Source organism: Balaenoptera musculus, chromosome 17 (assembly GCF_009873245.2).
Source record: "Balaenoptera musculus isolate JJ_BM4_2016_0621 chromosome 17, mBalMus1.pri.v3, whole genome shotgun sequence".
Lineage (NCBI taxonomy): Eukaryota > Metazoa > Chordata > Mammalia > Artiodactyla > Balaenopteridae > Balaenoptera > Balaenoptera musculus.
This window is the reverse complement of record NC_045801.1, coordinates 8,844,754-8,864,456: the sequence shown is the minus strand read 5'-3', so window position 1 is coordinate 8,864,456 and position 19,703 is coordinate 8,844,754. Positions and strand designations below refer to the sequence as shown.

Sequence of the window (19,703 nt, the reverse complement as noted above, 5' to 3'; positions counted from 1 at the left end):
ATCACCTGAAGGGTTTGTCAGGCACAGATTGGTGGGCCCAACAGCTACAAGCTTCTAATTTAGTAGGTCTGAGGTGGGGGCGATAATGTGCATTCTAACAGGTCTCCACATGAGGCCGATGCTGCTGGTCTAGGGACCACATACGAGAACCACCTGTCTAGACCATACAGAATTGTTAACCTGAAGATACAGTTTTTGAGGTGGACAGCAGTGGAAATATCCAGGATTATTTTTTGATATTATAGTCTGTTTTAACTGTTTATGTTAGTTGGAGGAAGTAAAATGTAAGTATGGACAAAGTGATGCATGATCCAAAAATCCTTTTTTGTTATTTTTCAGTAGAACAGAATATATTGAGCTGCGCGTACTTTGATGTGTGTCCGTTTTCTTGCTTCTCCTCTTTCTGTAGTCCCAAGCGCTATCTGGCTGGATAGTTGTTAAGGTTTAGGCCCTTGTTGCTTTATTAAAAAAAAAAAAAAGGCTACCTGTGGTTACGGTTAATCATGGATTGACTTTTATTGTTCTGTGCTTTGTGTGCATTCATGTAATGACAAGGGTTGGATCAAGAGAGAAGACAGTTTTATTTGCTTATCTGATATTTGGTTGAAGTTCGATCATCATCTGTCACACACAATCAGTTCCCTATTTGTTACATTTTTCCTGCTGAATATTATTATGTGTTGCGAGATTTTACACTTGTCTTATCACATTACGTAGTGCTTTGTTTTGTGATGAGTAATTGATTAAAGCCAATAATTAGGAAATAATTTATCTGTGGTGGTAATCAATTTTACTAAAAAGAATGTTTTGCAATTCTAGTTTCGCTGTAGACAGAACTGTATCTGCAGATGCTTAAGGGTTTTTAATTTTATTTTTAAATGATTTTTTTAACTGAGGGAGAGAATACTAGCTTTAAGTTTTAAAAATTGGTAGTATAATTTCTTAAAAGAAATTAACATGGTATTGAAATAGCTTAGTTTTGCTATTCTTCATAAGGGTTTCAGTGTTTTAGTATTTTTATATGACTTTGTATTGAAGAACTATTGACCGTTCCTCCTACCACCTCCTGCAGATCATTAATCAGTAGATAAAATTTTTCTTCTTATTAAATTAGAAAATGGTATGTAAGTATTATGTTATTTTAGTCATTAAAGTTAACACAACTTGGAGAGAATTGTTGCAATAAAATTGAAGAAAGAATGTGGATATTTAATATTCAGTGTGTCTTAAAAGTCTGTTTTCTCAGTGCCAAAAAACCAACCCTCCTCAATTAAAAATGAATACGTTTCTAGTACATCATGGGTAGGTAAAGTACTGAAGAATAAGCTACTGATGTGAAATGAATTATATACAAGGCCTAGCCCCTTTTACTCATAAAAGGTGCCCAGCAAAGTTCATTGAATTTTGATGGGTTGGTAAAGAATGAACCCAAAAGTTTTGGGGATATTCTGAAATCTGGTTACCATTGCAGAACACTACTGCAAATGAATTGTGACTTACTGGTTGAAAACTAAGCATAAAATGATATTTGTCAAACTATTATGAATTACACAAGGGAGGGGGGATGTTTATTTTGTACAGTATAATAAAAGCTGTTTTCCATACTCTCTGGGCTAACGAAAAGCTTTACACATTTTATTTTGTATCAGAAGCAGAAGAGTAAAGTTGCAAGAAAAAATAAACAGATAACTTGATTTTATATTGTTTTTGTTTTCAGTACCTCTTGATAAAGAGCCCCCTATATTTGAAATACTGCCGTAAGTTTTACAAGAGCTGAAAATGATCAGTTGTAAGATGCAGAATATATAATGATCAAAAGCACATTTTTTAAGAGATAGACAAACCTCCATTCAGGGATCCACCACTGTTTCGACTTGAGAAAATTACTTGACTTTCAGAGCCTCTATGACCTCCTTAAATAACTGGGAACAGTAGTAGTACCTAACTCAAAGGGTTCTTTGAGAATGAGCAAGACAGTGCACATTTAGAGCTTTTCATGTTTTCTGCCACATGGTAGGCACTTAATAAACGTTAGCTTTAGTAATAATAATAGCATGACTATTAGTTATTCTAAGAAAGTAGAATCTAATGGGAGAGGAGTCAGTCAGTGTAAATTCTTAAAACTTTAATCATAGGTGTATAAGCATATATGACTATCTGTAGTATTAAAATAATTTTTAAATGCTAAATATTAAGAAATAGAAACTGGGTGGGCTGCAACTTGCTAGAGTTTGGAGTTTTGTAACAGAATTAAATAACGAAGAATGGTTATGTTGGCCTGAACAAATTGTATGAAGTACATAAACTTTGAGTAGAATACTGGTGGCGGTTTTGGTGGAGTGGGAAAGGAATTTTTGATAGTCTAATTGATTCTTGCGGCAGGAGATGGTAATGAGCATAAAGGCTGTGGGGTGGGCATTTTGATTTGGTCAGCACTGATGGTATAACGAATGTAGGCGTGGCAAGGAGGTAGAGAGGAACAGGAGTTTAAATAAATCCAGTGATTTGAAATGAAACCCTAATTTGAAAGGTGGCTGCTCCGAGTTACTGAAGCAGAATACGTAGCTAACTCTGATCTTACCCATTCTTTGCTGCAAAGATTATGGACAGGTAGGAAGCAGGGTGGTCTGGCTGCTTGTGTTGAACATGGGTCCTGGGGATGAATGGGTCTGAAAAGAGGACCTGAGGGATAATGCACTGAGATCCTTAGAATTCAGTGTTGTAAAAGATGTGATTTTGACATATATAACCATCCTCTGAATGTTCTTGAAATTCTATTAATAGATTCTTTGGATTTATACTTTATTTTGGAATATCAGGTTTGAATTAATCAAAAAGGTTCTGTTTTCAGTCTGTTCCTCAAGTGTGAAACAAATTAACATGCAATACCTACAAGCACATCATCTAAAAATACTGTAATAGTAGGTGACATTGTTGTAGAGAGTGAATGGTGAGAAAACACTTGAAAATTACAAAGCATAATGTAAATTTAAAGTATTTCCAGGAAGCTAAAAATTTTAAAAGGTTAGTAGGTTATAGGAATATTATGTTTGCTTTGGACTTCATTCTCCATTTTTATTATTTGGCAAATAATCCTCTTCCTGACAATTGTATGTAAGAAAGGTCTCTATTTCTATCTCTTGCAATATGTCTTAGTCATTTTTCATGATACCATGTTAGAGTTTCTTGTTTATGTAATTCTTACCAACAAGACTGTTGTGAATTGTGAATTCTAACTCCCAAAGATTCTGCTAACACTTACATTATGTTTAAGTCGTATTTTAAGTGTATTTCATCCTTTAAAAATCGAAGAACTGCTTTATCCAAGAGAACATCTAATTTAGGTACTCTTTCTATGTGCTATATTGTAATTGTATTAGCTTATTGATTCCATTTTTCTCTCCCCTCCCTGCTGAATCTGAGTTTGTTGATTGTTATTTGTATTTGTAGCTTTATTCCTAGTTTAGTGTCTTGACATACAGTGAATTAGAGACTCAGTGTTGAGTTAAATGAAATGGATGAGGAACTGTCAGTTTTTAAATTTATATAAATTAGAAATTTTATTGTCTTACCAATATAAACAAGAACAGGACTGTTATTTAAAATACATAATTTGAATAATTTATTGGGTTAATTGCCTTTTTGATTTATACAGCACTTATTCAAATGATTAGTTAAATCTCAGAGTGAATTCTGATGGTTTTTGGGACGTTTGATAAAGTCTGGCCTTGCTCAGGGGGTTGTAACCTATCAACGAGTAGTTAACAACCATGTCCTTTGGCTTAAGTGTAGGAGATTGTAGGCCATCAGTGTATCAAGGAATTTCCCTTATCATTTCCTCATGGTTGATGTTCTCTATCAGTACAGGTAAAAATCTAGATGTATCAAACTAGGTAAATCAGATTGAGTTCTCTAAATTCAAATCATGTTTAATTGTTTTACTGTTACTGCATTGAATATAAAAGTTTTTTTTTTTAAATCTATCATATTGTAGTTCTGACATAGCTGCATGCCCATCATTTCTTTCTTCCTTCCAAGGAGAGTGGGACACCTATAGTTTTCAGTGTTAATAGATGATCTTGCCTTCCAGAGAATTTTTTTTTTTTTGATCATGGAACCCTTTGAAATCTGATTAAAGTTGGGAACCCCTCTCTCAAGAGAATACTCATACACATCTACACCAAAGTGTTTTTTTCATATAGCCTCAGGGGATCATGTTTCCTGATCTAGCTGTCAGTCAGGATCTGCCCATGTAAAACAGTTAACACCGGTGAGCCAGTATAGTAAGTAATTCATCTGTAATGGTAATTCCCATTTTAGGTTTCTCACTTCTCTTTGTGTTTTGACAACACAAAAGAGTTGATGTTACAGGGAACCAATACAGTATATTCAGTGTGTAGCTAATCTCTTTGGTCAGTATCTGGTTCTTATTGGGTTACAGGTTTAGTTCAGAATCCATAAATCTTGATTCTCTGAACTATCTTGTGTAAGTGGGAGGCACCAGTGACGGTGTTAAAATGCTGGTATTAGATGAGGCAATAAAGAGTTACAAGAGTTCAGAGAAGGTGAAAATTATTTTCGTTTTTGGTAATGCTCTTGCTCTACTCTGTTGTTACAGTTGAACTTGACCATTAGAGGATTTTGACCACACTGATTCAGAAAGAGTCCTAAGAAATCAATTGAGAGATTACAGTAGTAGAATTGCATGTATGAGAATTCTGTTAAATTCAGCAAGAATCATTGTAAAGACTTCTCAGTGTTTCTGAATGCTATTTGTTTCCATTAAACCTAATAAACAATTTAGGGTTGATTATTTTTCTTGCTAAGTTTGCTCAGAGTAAACTGTGCTCTCTAAGATTCAAGTGCAAAAGACATATGAGGGCAAGGTAGGCCCAGAGCAATGGAGGCAGTCCCTTAATTTCTATACAAGTAAATATCATTTAAACAGTGCAAGCATTTCAAAGTGGGATTATAATAGGGAAGACAGTGGCAATTTTATGGTATTTTGCAGTGACACGATAAGGAGTAGTAGAGTTCTATGTAGAATTTTGGCGTTGAGGGATCATAGTCCTAGTGAGGTTGCCTTCTCTCCATCTCTTTCTTTGTGCCCTGGAGAGATGCCAACTATGTTTGTTTGTTTTTTTTCTTTCTTCTTATCCCTAATTGTTTTAACTCTGAAACCCCAGTCTCCTACTTTTCAAATCTTTTCCCGCATCATTTATAAATGTTTGGGACCCAGCGTAGTCACTATTCTTTACTCTTAACAGCTTTCATGATTCATTCTTTAAAAAAAAAGAAAACATGATCACGACATCTTCCAAATTCAGTAAGAAAAATCTTACATTCCATTCACACTCAGTTATGATAAAACATAAATTGTGCATCAAAATAGTATTGCTGTCGTTCAAGATCCAGAGGCATTTGTGAATGCATTTGTTTGGAAGTATTTTTTATTCACTATGTGTATCAAGGCATTATTACTATGGGCCATCTTGAACAAGGAAATCATTTCACTGTATAGAACTATATGTTAAATTGCCATTTTGTGCATTTTACATGTATAGCAAAGATCTTGATGTTAGGATTTTTTTCTAAGGTGTAACTGATAACCAAATTAAGTACAGACTTTACGGGATTCCCTGTTTGAATGTAATGAATGAAGGGTCATTTCATTAGTGCATTGTTTCAGAGCCCTTTAGTTTGAACCTAGCTAACCAGTCCAGTCTGATGTCCCACTATTCTCCTTTACTCACCTTACTACTTACCGTGTAGCCTAGCCAAAGGGAACTGTTTCCTTGAAGTGCCCCTCCAATCTCTGATCCTGAGGTCCATGAGGACAGAAACGACAGTGTACTTGTCTGAATCCTCCTTGTCTGGTAGATTGCTTAACTCTGAGTCACATGATGGTTTTAAGTAAATGAACATTGATTGAATAAATGAGCAATGCTTTATGTATACACTTTACCTTCGTACCATGTTCATTAGGTCTAAATCCTTAAAGTTCCCTACCAAGACCAACATAGATAATGTCTCCCAAGAACCTTCAGTGAATGCTCCAATTTTCTCTGAACAATTAATTACAGCATCTTATGTCGAATTTTTGAGAAGTCAACTATACGTCAATGAAAAAAAGTATATTCAAATTACAAAAAATACATATATAAAAACATTATATAGTGGCAGAGAGAAATCATAGTCAAAATTAGCATGAAGTTAGTATCCCACTGCTCACTGTCTTCAGGAAGAACTAACTAAATTTGTTAGGAAATCTGTTAATGAGAGTATCAACTCTGACAAAAATTTTTGTTTTCTTTTTAGATACCTTTGCTATAATGTTGTCATTAATCTCATGCTATGTCAAAAGCATAATATCTGGGCCCTTACCAAATAATTGTTATTATATGTCCACCTCAATATTCATGGTTTTTCAGAAATAAAAGCTTGATACAAAGGAGAAAAAAAATGTTATATATACTTACCAGTTTACCATGTATGGTATAATTACTTTGATACAGGCCTTATCCCATTTCTCCTATAGGCTTTTTGTGCCAGTTAGCTTTGACTTTGAATACTCTTACCATGTGTATCCTTGGACAGTCTTCATCTGTTAAATGGTGACTGTGTTATCTGTACCTTCCATGGTTACCAGGATCTAATGAGATAAGGTATATAAAAATCAGCTGATGCTCAGTAAAGAAAGAACATAGGGCCTGATGGATTTATGACTCTGTCAATATTCTGCTGCTTCTCTCTCTTCATCTAACACTAAGCTAAGCTCCTTGAAGATAAGAGTTAATTATGTTTCCTTTTAACCTACCATTTAATTGTGTACATTTAGAATTTGAAGGAACCTATGGAATAAACCTCTAATTTTTTTTTCAAAATCAGAAAGATATGATAATAAACACATAAATTAGAAACTTAGAACTGATAGAACATCTGTTTATAGTAGTTAAGTGGCTAGTGAATGTTGAAAAATAAACTAAAGGACAACCATATCTCTAGGCTTCCCTTAATGCTATTGACATTTTTTATGTTTTAAAAACCAAAGCAGCAAAAACACATCAAAGCAACATTGCAAAAGACAAGCATTATAGCACTGATTCTAAGTGAGTGGAATCGGCATATCCACCTCAGGGAGTATATTAATCCCCTAGGTTTTCTTGTTTTCATGCTTTTCTTGGACAAAACGTTTCCTTACCCACACCTATTCCCTCAAAAAGACTTAAGAATAAGATCTAACATAAAGTTATAATTGGGTCGACAGCCTTCTTAGTTCTGAAGAAATGTGCAGATTTTCTTTCTTTAACGTCACTTCTTATTCATGCCGAGCATTCCCTGAGTAACCAGTGTGTGTCTGTCACTGTGAAGATGCTGGGGGTACAAAGATGGCCATGACTCAGTCCCCGAAACTCACAGGCCAGAGTAGTTGCTAACATCATGTTCCTTAGACCTCTACTCTCTCAGGAAATGTTCATAAATACTTTGTGATGAAAGGGTGACATGGTTTGGTAATAGTGCATGCTTTATTTCTGTCTTATTGACAGGACCAAGAAGTCTTTCAGTAAAGAAAACGGTTTATTTAATCCATTTCCCTAGCTTATTTGACCACGGGACCCTTTTTTTGTGTCACATGTATTAATGTCTCAAGGGCTGTAAATGCTCCACAGCACACAGTTTAGGAACGTGCCCAGAGATGATTATGATGAGACGGGTGCAGTGAGAGCACCAGGGGGAGGAGAGTCGGGGAAGTCTTCACACAAGTGACTACATGTTAAACCAAGTCTTGAATGATGAGCATACAGAGGAAGGGAAGGGCAGCTTAGGTCCAGGCAGAAAGAACAGAAGGTACAAAAGCACAGACGTTTGACAGCGCATTGTTGTGTTTGAGGAAACTCCAAACAGTTCAGTTCCTTAGACTGAAGGAAGGAAAGAAGCTATACCAGAGAACAGTTCAGGGCCCTGGAGACGCATAAAAAGCCTTGAACAGCATGAGGGATCTGTGAAGCAGGTAGTAATCGGTGCCTAGATTTCAAAGTTATGTGAGGTCTATTGTGCTTTATATTTAAATTTATGTTAACAATATAAATTTACATTTATTCCACAGGGAAAATAAAAAATTGAGATTTATCAAAAACCAGCAAAAGTATGAGATAAACTCTATGGCTGAATCATCTACCGTATGCTGCTGTTGAATTCTGAATGTTATTTAATGTTACTTTTAGAAGAACCTTTGAGTCACTGTGAACATTTAATACAGTACATTAGGAATGAAGAGGCCTTTTTTGTGCTAAAAGTTTCAAGTTAACTAATTTTTATTTTGGAATTCATCATAAGAGAATCAGCACACATGAAGACAGGACAATGTGATGTTATTTTTATATTTTTAAACTGAAGGTTTGAGCTTTCCCTACCATCATTGATGCTCATTATAAAATATTGGAAAGTGTAGAAGAACAGAAAAGAGATAGTACTTTTTTTGCCATACAGAGATAAATGTACATGTTGATATTTTTTGCTAGACAAATTTATTTTCTATACTTATAATTCTAGTGAACATAGTACTACTTTTTTACATTTTCCTACATTATAAATCGTTTGTAAGCATTACATTTAAAGTCTATATAATATTCCATTCAGTGGATATACCATTGTTAGTATAGTTATAGACAGTCTTCAGTTTTCTTAATCATATGGTTTCTACCTTTTGTTATTATAAATGTTTTGTGTATATAGTTCTAGAATTGGAATTATTTGGTCAAAAAGGAGGGATATGTTTAAGGCACTTGATACATGTTACCAAATTATTTCCCAAGACAGCACAATTTATATTCTAAATTATATAATTTATATTTCCACTGGGAGTGTATCAAACTATTTCATTAGGTCTTGAGAACAATCATTAAAAAGAAAAGACAAAGAATAAAGCAAACTTTGTTGGTCAGTAGTTTAAAAATATGGATCCATATTTATTTATGGTTGTAATAGTAAGCAGTATTTCAGTTAATACTTTGTATAAACAAATGTAAGAATTTTCTTTTGATATGAAGGCTCTTTTTATTTTTGAGGTATCCATCACGAATTGAAAAAATTGACTACGAGGAGGGCAAGATGTTGGTCCATTTTGAGCGCTGGAGTCATCGTTATGATGAGTGGATTTACTGGGATAGCAATAGATTGAGACCCCTTGAGAGACCTGCATTAAGAAAAGAAGGGCTAAAAGACGAGGAAGACTTCTTTGTAAGTAGCAAGCTTTTCTGTTTGCCAGATATGTAATGATGTATTTTTAAAAGGAATTCTGTTAAATTTTACAAAAGCTTGTTTTTTATTAAGGAAATGCTTATTTATTATACATGGTATTGATCTTAAAAGTTGTTTAAAATAGGATTTTAAAGCCGGAGAAGAAGTTCTGGCTCGTTGGACAGACTGTCGCTATTACCCTGCCAAGATTGAGGCGATTAACAAAGAAGGTATGTGTTTGGAATGATCTGAGAATTAAAATGGGATTTATAGTAAAATTTAACTATATTTCTAATTTTAATTAATGTATGAAACTGTTACATATAGCTGTTGCTTCTCTTTGTTTTACACTTAACCTAATGAATCTTCTAATAATACTCTTTTTTAGGAGCATTCAATATGTTATATAGTGTGTAGAATAAGATGATACATAATATACTGCCTAAATAGACTGTTTAAATTAGTAGAGGTGAATAGTTGCTTAAAATGTTTCAGCTTTCGGTTGACAGGCTTATATTATATGCATTTTATTTCTACTTCTCTGTTTCCAGTTTGTTGACTAAGTTATTTTATGAAGATCTCAACCTGAGTGCTAAAGATATAGGAAAATTCAAATCAGTTCAACTTGGAAGTGAAACACAGTACAATTTTGTGAGGAAAGAGTATGGAACTTTTCAATTTGAGGATTTCCTTTATTGCGTTTTTCTCCCTGCTCTTTTTTTCTTGATTTCTGTAGATAATTGAGAATTAGTTTTTCTAACAGCCTTTTGTGGTATCTAATACTACTGATCAAAAGTTACTGAACTTATCAGAAATGTTGAAAGTACCACAGAAATCAGGTGTGTTAGTGTGGCATAAAACGAGAGAGTCTGTTGGACAGATAATGAATTTTAAAAATTGTAGACCGATTAATTTAGAAAGGCATTAATTTAGAAAGGCATTAAATTATTATTGGAAATATACTTAAATATTTTATTTTTTAAATTTCTTGTTTAAAATCTCATTTAAAACAGTCGTGAAATACTTGTAAGTATATTTTCCAAAATACATTGGTTTTCTATTAGTTATTTCTTAAACTCGACCACTCATTCATTCTTTTTACTAAAGAAACACATTGAGGGAATTCCCAGGTGGTCCAGTGGTTAGGACTCAACGCTTTCACTGCTGAGGGCCTGGGTTCAATCCCTGGTTGGGGAACTAAGATCCCACAAGCCACATGGCATGGCCGAAAAAAAAAAAAAAGAGAAAAAACACATTGAGTGACAACTTCTTTGCAAGAAGGGCATTTAACCTAAGTAAGGGGATACTTACTTTAAACTGTATCTTGAAAGCCAGACAAGTTATCTAGAAAAGGACGGATGAAAAGGTTTTTCTGTCAGAAGAAACGGTGTATGCAAAAGAATAGTAGAGAGGCATGCCATTTTTAAGGAACTGCAAATCTTTGATGTGACTGGAATGAAGGATTCCTTTAAAGGTTGTAGAATAGCAGAAGAGGTGGGAGAGAGAAGCAAGGATTGGCATATGAAGTATCTTGTAGTCTTCCTAAAGAATTTGAATTTTACTTGGAGGTGATGGGAACCATGGAAGGGATTTAAGCTGAGAATTTAAACTAACAAAAAACTTGAGAAAAATTGAGGTAAGAGAAGATAGAAGAGGAAAACATTTAAAAAGACATATATTAAGAAATGTTAGGTGTAAAAAAGTAAATCATAGTTGTCTAGCTAGAAATGATAATGCAACTTTACAAAAGCCAAGGTCCAATTTATTGGTTTACCTAATTGAAGTAACAAATATGGCTATGAGTTTATTACTGGTCACCTGAGGGACATCTCAGTTATTAAGTTTGCAGGTTACTTCTTTTCTAGTGGGGCCTTTAAATCACTGTTCACTTAAACTTCTGGAGAGCTGTGTTATGGAGCTCTTATTCCCATGTCTTAACTCACACTGGCTCCCCAAGTGTCTAGTCCAGAGCCCAGCACAGAGTAGGCAGTCAGTAACAGTTTTTGGAAGGAAAAGAAGTAATGAATCAGTTTCGTAGGATAATAGGATCTACCCAAAATGGAACAAAGCAAAGCAAAATTAAACAATGCTCTCTCTTTTCATTAGGAGAGATTTCTTTAAATGTGTGAGCTTTGGGACCTTTCTTCCATGCTTAAAGCTTCTTTTACAAGTATATGCATACACACATACAACATACACAAAAACAAACCACCCTCATTTTTTATCCTATCCTGTTTGTCCATGGGCATGTTATCTAGAAATTTAAGCTTACGTCAGTGGAAGAGTGATGTTACTGATTGCAGCCTCTGCCATTTCAGGAGTAGTTTTGAGTAAGCCCTTAGTGAAATATTGGCAGATATAACTTGTTTTTTAAAAATTTCCATGGGAAGTATTAATTTGGTCATTTTTCTGTAGGTCCCACATGGTGGATGAGCCTCCCCCGCCGCCTGCCACTATCCCCCTGCCCCCCGCCAAAAAAAAGAAAGAAAAAGGAAGCCCTCAAAGAGTTTTCTGTTCACTACAAAAGCTAAACAAAACTAACAAATGTGAACATTTAGGTATATGTAATATGTCTTAGAGAAGTTGAAGAGAATGGACAGATCAGTGTAGATTGGAGTGGTCAGGGAAGTTTTCATAGTATGGGTGGGATTTGAAGAGCTGATCCTTGAAGAGTGGGCTGGAGTTAGGAAGGAGGATGGCATCACAGCAGCCGAAGCAGCGTGAGCAGCGGCAGGGAGGGATGAACACACGGTCTGCGTAGTGAAGAGCCTGCTGTTGTCTGCAGCGCCCCGTGAAGAAGGAGGAGGACAGGGGCAAGAATGTTGGGGTGTAAGGGGTTCATGCCGTTTGGCATTCTCACAGTCTTCCCAGATTCTTTACTTTCTTGCTATTCAGCTCATCAGTTGTTTTCATAACTTGGGTTTAGATCTTTATATCTGTGATTTGTACATTATGCTAATTATAGAAAGATATGAAATCAATGGTGTTATTCAAATTACAAAGAAAAGAAAAATCTTTGTACGTAGATTTATTGGCTTTGGCGCCAATTGTTTATACCTCTTTAGTAAAGGTCCAAGTATCTGTTTACTTGAAGTGGCACTCTGCCCTCATTTGTATAGGAAATGATAGAAAAACATTGGAATTTCCATAAGTATAAAATCTACATAACTGATATGTTTTCTGATAGTACTGATAGTACAGTAAAAGACTTGAAAGCATGGAGTCTGTAACAAAAAGTGAATATGCTTTGAAATAGCCATATAAACAGCATATTGAGTCCTAAAAGCAGAATGGTTCAGTGGGAAAGAGAGGGGAATCAGGTTTTTAAGCTAATGGCTGTGCTGCTGCTTAGCTGTCATTGGATGCAGCATTTCGCCTCCCTGGAAGTCAGTGTTCTTATCTGCACAGGAAGACTGCTGTGCAGACGATACGTATATTTTCTAGCTGAAAAGCCTGTGAATCTATAGTTCTTGTTTGCCAGTTAATTAATATTGCAAAGGAATAATCCTTTCCTGAGAAAATGATTTTTTCCCTATAGCAGATCTTTCTCTCCATTATTTAGAAGCTTTCAAAGAGAGCAAATGATGATTCTTAGAAATATTATACATTTTTGTAAGTAATGATTTTATTTTCTTCAGGTATAACATACCTGATATGTTATTTAACATATATTTAAATTGTTATAAATTTTAAAATCCTCCAGTAAAAATCAAAATTACATGCAACTAACTTATCAAGATTTAATTTGTGTACTTTATAAGGGAAATCAAAGTTATTTTTACAGGGAAAGAGACAATAAACTCAGTAAACTTGGTGGGGTCCTTAGCAGGGGTGTGTGTTTGCAGTTACTGCAATCATAGGGTGTTTATTTCTGTCAGGGCATTGCTTGTTCTATATCACGTGTTGCTGTAAGGTTGAATTATATTTTCTAATGATGCTGACTCGCTCCTATTTCAGGAACTTTCACAGTTCAGTTTTATGATGGAGTTATTCGTTGTTTAAAGAGAATGCACATTAAAGCCATGCCCGAGGATGCTAAGGGGCAGGTAAGAGTGTTCAGCATTCCTAGCTACTCACAGGGATGTTTTCTTGAATGGTGACTGGTCAAAATATATATATATACAGACATATATATATTTTAAAGTGAACTAATTGTAGGATTATGTGCTGATAGCCCCAAATAGCAGCAAGAAAGAGAAGCTTAGAATGTAAAATTATACACTTGATTTTTGCTTCTTTGGTTTTAGACCTGCTAAAGTTATAGGTCACTAGTTTCTGTTCCAGGTGAAATCCCAGCATCCACTAAGCTGGTGTTGTCCTATCGACCCAGCTGGATCGTGTAACCAGTCTATGGGAAGTGAGGTAAGTGCCTTTTTTTAATTTTGTTTTGTTTTTCCTGGTATATAGTATCATTTAGAAAGTTAATTTTTAATATAAAATTTTATATTGAGTTTCTTATCTTCTTCTTTTCTTCTATAAATCATAGTCGTTAATCTTCTTTCAAAAGGCGCTTACCTGACACTCTGTAGGCTGTTTCAGGTAGGGCTTTCTGAGTTATATGATGTAAGCAGTGTATTACATGCTTTGTCACTGCTCAAAGCAAGAATGAACGGTAAGCATTTGAAGGAGAATCTGGGATGAAGTTAAAACCATAATTCCATTATGGTTGAATATGTTTCCTGAAATACTGGAAAGAAAAGGTGCGGTAGAAATTTAAAATATTTTCTTTTATGTTCTGCTGTTATTTGGGATTTTCAGCACCTGGACCTACAATTAATTTTAAGAAATTGAAAGTGATCTATAAAAATGTCTAATATGGAATTATGTTACATATTTGTTGCATACCATGCAGTAAAAAATGTCATCCTGAACTGTGTTGAAGTCACATGGTCAGTTTCAGTCAAGTGTATATATTTAGTAGTCTAGAACGTAGACTATCACAGTTAAAAAAATTATTTTTGATGTTTTCTGAGAAGTGTGTGAGTGTTTTAAGTGACGTGGTTTTCAAAAATTTAATTTTGAAATCATCAGCTAGCAGAGTTTTTTTTTCCCCCAATTAATGTGGAATGCCGTTTAAAATGGAAATGCTTTTGGTCATGAAATTGCTTTGTGTCTTCCTACTTGTATGTATAAATAAAATGTTCTCTTAAGCATTCAGTGGTGTGATTCCTTGGTTACTGCATGGAAAGATTGATTTAAACATTGGGAAGTTAGTACCTGTTTAATTAAAATTCTCAATTTTTTTTTTTTTGCTTTAAAACTATTATTTTGTCATTCTAGTCATTCGAATGTTTATGAGATGGCACTAACATTGAAACCTTATTTTTTCCAAAGAGACATTGAGCCAGTTTGGTTTGTGGTAAAATAATAAGTTGTAAAAATTAATTTTTTGGATGTATTGGATGTTTATTTTTAATAAGTATTCTAGTCACACCATGATGTATTTAACATTAAAATCAATGTCAAATACAAACTCCTAGAAGAAAATATTAGTAGTATATTTCCTTTAATTTTACATTTTCTTCATAATTTTTAATTATGAGCACATTCAAAACATTTGTAGAATTGTTTTTTATAAAATGTTCTTCTTTTTTGAATGTCTTAATAGATCAGGTGTTGTTTGGGCCATGCTAAGAGAATCCACTTTGCATATTATCATCTAAATTTTGAGTCCTTTGAGAATTCCTTTATAAAACTATACAGTAAAATTTCTTTTATTAAACCAGCAAAGGATAAGGAATCAAATAAATGCACTGTGGAAATGTTCTTCTTTAAACTTTCTGTGGCTTTTTCTCACCTATTTTTCTTCTTGAGAGTGTGCTGATATAAAATTTACACTGTAACTCACTAGTGTTAAAGATTGGCTCATAAGATCCTTTACCATTTTTAGAACATTTTTTGTATACATTGTTTTATTGGATTCTTACAGCAAATCCTTTGACATAGGTATAGCTGATATTTCTATTTCACAGTTGAGGAATTCAGAATTTAGAGAATGACTTACCTAAAATTTCATTCAACCATAGTGTGCAGAGTGACTGAACTCATCTGATTTCATTATAGTGTTCATTATAGTGCAGTGCTCTGTGTTATCTACAGGAAACTTTGAAACATATCTTTAGTTCTCATTCATGGAAGGATCACACCAGTTATTTATTTATTTAAAAGATTTTTTTTTGATGTGGACCATTTTTTTTTTTAAATTTTATTTATTTATTTATTTATGGCTGTGTTGGGTCTTCGTTTCTGTGTGAGGGCTTTCTCCAGTTGTGGCAAGTGGGGGCCACTCTTCATCGCGGTGCGCGGGCCTCTCACTATCGTGGCCTCTCTTGTTGCAGAGCACAGGCTCCAGACGCGCAGGCTCAGTAATTGTGGCTCATGGGCCTAGTTGCTCTGCGGCATGTGGGATCTTCCCAGACCAGGGCTCGAACCCGTGTCCCCTGCATTGGCAGGCAGATTCTCAACCACTGCACCACCAGGGAAGCCCCGATGTGGACCATTTTTAAAGTCTTTATTGAATTTGTTACAATATTGCCTTTGTTTCATGTTTTGGTTTTTTGGCCCCGAGGCATGTGGGATCTTAGCTCCCGACCAGGGATCGAACCCACACCCCCTGCATTGGAAGGCGAAGGCTTAACCACTGGACTGCCAGGGTTCCTACACGAGTTATTTTTGATAGTGAATCTTTCCAATTAAAAAATAGAAGAACAAAATAATGGGAGAATTATTTAATCATGCAACTGCAGTGATTCCCATGATTAACAAATCATGTGATCAAGAACTGTTTTATCTAATTTCACTTTTAAAGAGTACAGCATGAATCTCTTTCTTCTAGTTTTCTCTTTATTGGAGAGAGGAAACAACTGGGCATGGAATTTATCCCCGGCATCTTTTAGCATTTCTCTTAACAACTTAAAATTTTCCTTGCAATGTGGAACCCAGAATTAAATGCCCTGTTCTTAATAAGACTGCAAACATATGATCTCTGCTGAATTATCACTTTCCTTTGCTTGCCTGTTGTACTTACTCTTGTTTTTCTTTCTGCTTTGTTGATGACACTCTATAGGTTGTTTTCATTGGTGTTGCTTTTTTCCTTCTACTTAAATGTTAGTCTCAAGGCTCAACTTAGCCATGATACTTAAGTCACCCAGATTGCTCCTTGACCTTAAACCCCTCTTTCCTATTAGTGTACACTTTGCCACCCCTTTGTTTAATGGTTTTCCTTTTGCTTGGAGTGTCCATTTCTTTTTCTTTGCCTTTTTCCCTAGCAAATTCCTACTTTAGAGTTCAAATCATTTATCATTTTCCCTGAAGCCTTTCACTAGTCTTTCTCTTCAGGCAAAATTTTGTTGTTCTCCTGTAATATTTTGTTTATTCTCTACTGTCTCTCCTGTCACATTGTCTTATAGTTAATTTTATTTGCTTGTCAGTTCCTTATGGGCAGGACTAAAAAAGGAGGTGGTTCTAAGTAAAACTTGGATTGGACAGTACTGGTGCATCTGGTGTTCTTAGTTTTTACAAACTAGAGATATAAAATTTTATTTCACAACTTTGTCATAATTCATATTCTAATAAGACATGCATGGGGGATGTAGTTTAAAATACGGGGAAATCTGGATATTGGGTGTCTTCCAGGCAGGAGCAAAGATGTGGTCACTCCAGGCCAGTGGGTTCCTGGGGTTTTCATCTAGCATCTTTTATTAGCTTAGCATGTTTCCTGGCATATATAATAGGGTATCCAATAGAAAATTGGTGAATGAATGTGTTAGGTGCAATCGCATGATGTTTTCAGTTCATTTCAGTCACGGGGGAGAGAGAGACAGATTTTGTATGTTTGCTTTTAATGGCGTATTGTCTTTACCATATATTTTCAAGACTGAGGAGCCATCAACTTGAATTGCTTAGTGGCCTGTGTTTGTTAATGTAACCCATGAATTAAATGCAGTTGATGCTGTAAAATTGTCTTTAGTTGCTTGGACTAAGAATTTAATGTATCACGCATTTTGGTTGAGTCTGAGTCAGTGGTCTGATGGCTTAGTGGCATCAGTCATCAGTTGAAGGTTAACTCTGTAGAGATATTATAAATATTTGTTTTAAAAAAGTCTTTTTGATTGTGAAAATTTAAATGTTAGTACCACTTCTTTACATCTTTCCATAATTATTACAATAAGTGTTTTTAGTTAAAAGTAAAACAGTAAAAATTGTTTAGCCACAAACTAAAAAAATTAACACAGGAAATATAAATATTTGCATCTCAGAAGAATGGTAACTAATACAGATTCAGGAAATTGTAGAGGGAGGGAAATTAAACTGGAGTCTGACAGTGTGTACTTTACCTTGGTCAAGTCAAGTAGCTTTTTTTGCTAGTAATATTAAGCTATTGTGATAAATAGGTATCCAAACTTTAAAAGCTTTAAAAAATAATAAAATCATACTTTGATTTCTATGAAATTGACCTTACCTTGAGTGATACATTCTTCCTAATAAGGAATAGTAATTTGCTCAATGGTAATACAGTCGTCCCTCATTATCTGCAGGAGATTGGTTCCAGGACCCTCATGGATACCAAAGTCTGTAGATGCTCAAGTCCCTTTTATAAAATGGCACAATATTGCATATAACCTATTCACATGCTCCCAAATCATCTCTAGATTCCTTACAATACCTAATACAAGGTAAAAGCTATGTAAATAGTTGTAAATACAGTGTAAATGCTATGTAAATAGTTGCCAGAGCATGGCAAATTCACGTTTTGCTTTTTGGAACTTTCTGGAATTTATTTTCCCAACTATTTTTGATCCACAGTTGGTTGAATACACGCCTGCAGAACCCAAGGATAGGGCGGGCTGACTGTACGTTTCTTTTAATCTTTGCAGAATTACAACATAAGCTTTTTTTCTTATTACTTTTATGATCTGTTGCATTATAGAGAAGAAACATAGTTCAACGTTTAAACCCTAAAGTTACCAAGGTAGAATGTCATGTAATATTCCACATTTGTCATAGGTTTTCTTATATTTTAGATTTAATTCCATCAAAAGAGTATTTGATATTGAATATTTTCCCATTTTATGTAAGATCATATAACCGATTAGATTATTAAATTTGATAATCTACCGTGTTGATGATCTACCTTGTAAATGTAGTTAATTTGATTTTTATGTTTGTGTGCATGTGAGTGAAAGTAGCTTTGAAAATGTGATACATGTTTTTATTCATTAGTATAATTAAATTTTAATTAATTTTTAATGCTTCACATGTTTTGTGTTTTTCCTTTGGAGGATTGGATAGCTTTAGTCAAAGCAGCTGCTGCAGCTGCAGCCAAGAATAAAACAGGGAACAAACCTCGGACTAGCGCTAACAGCAATAAAGATAAAGAGAAAGATGAGAGAAAATGGTTTAAAGTACCTTCAAAAAAGGAAGAAACTTCAGCTTCTATAGCCACACCAGAAGTTGAGAAGAAGGAAGATCTGCCCACATCTAGTGAAACATTTGGTACAAAATATGTTCTTACATTCATTCCCTATGGCAGTGGTAAACTCACATAGTGAATAAGTCAAATCCTTTGGCTGCCTGTAATTTGAACATGTAGTGAAATTATTAGGATTTTTTTCCTAGCATAATATGATGGTTAAGTTTTTTAGCATCTTACAGATCTGAAGATTAATGGCCTAATATGGGTGCTTGATAATGGTTACCCTCAGTATTCTTGAATAGAAATGCATTGAGAATTTGATTTGTAACTTCTACTAAGTAGGTTTTGGGATTTCTTTTGTGTGGGTTTTTTTGTTTGTTTGTTTTCTTTTCTTTAGCCTTTAAAATGCTTCTGCATGCATTTCAATATATAATACAGTAAAAGCAGTAAGTCATTCCTTTCCTAAAGCATAACTGCTTAGTAGTTTTTGTATTTCTAATATATTGGTCTAGAGAGATTTGTGTTTTTTAAAGTTCTTTGTCAAGCACTAGATTAAAAAAATTAGGTGCAAAGCTTTTGTATTATTTTGCTATTTAAAAAATATTCATGTGTTTTAACTTTGGATTCTAGATAAACTCTCATATATATATTCTATTAAAAGTAGGACTTCATGTAGAGAACGTTCCAAAGATGGTCTTTCCACAGCCAGAGAGCACATTATCAAACAAGAGGAAAAATAATCAAGGCAACTCATTTCAGGCAAAGAGAGCTCGACTTAACAAGATTACTGGTAAACTACAATGATTCTTTTTGGGGGGGAACGGAGGGTTTGATTTTATAGTAGTTTGTTTTAAATAAAGGAAAATGTATCTATTGGTTTAGTGTAGCTAACTGGTTAATAAGAAAGACAGTTGCTTTGTTTCTTCAAGGTCATCCCTTTCAACACCACGGGCTTTTTCTGTTGGAAATGTGAAAAGTATCACATATTTTCTACCTACCTCACAGGGATGTTGTGAGGATCCATAGGATCAAATGTTACAAAATTCCA

General features: G+C 34.5%; 1 protein-coding gene across 1 annotated transcript in view; it reads left to right on the top strand.

Moving 5' to 3' along the window:
- Positions 1–19,703, top strand: part of PHF20L1 (PHD finger protein 20 like 1) — an 80,808-nt gene that overhangs the window by 8,190 nt on the left and 52,915 nt on the right. Inside the window, exons 3-8 of the mRNA XM_036829824.1 lie at positions 9,069–9,240; positions 9,386–9,470; positions 13,198–13,286; positions 13,525–13,602; positions 18,522–18,735; positions 19,320–19,445. Of these exons, the coding sequence (XP_036685719.1) occupies positions 9,069–9,240; positions 9,386–9,470; positions 13,198–13,286; positions 13,525–13,602; positions 18,522–18,735; positions 19,320–19,445 (764 nt within the window). The remainder of the gene's footprint in view (positions 1–9,068; positions 9,241–9,385; positions 9,471–13,197; positions 13,287–13,524; positions 13,603–18,521; positions 18,736–19,319; positions 19,446–19,703) is intronic.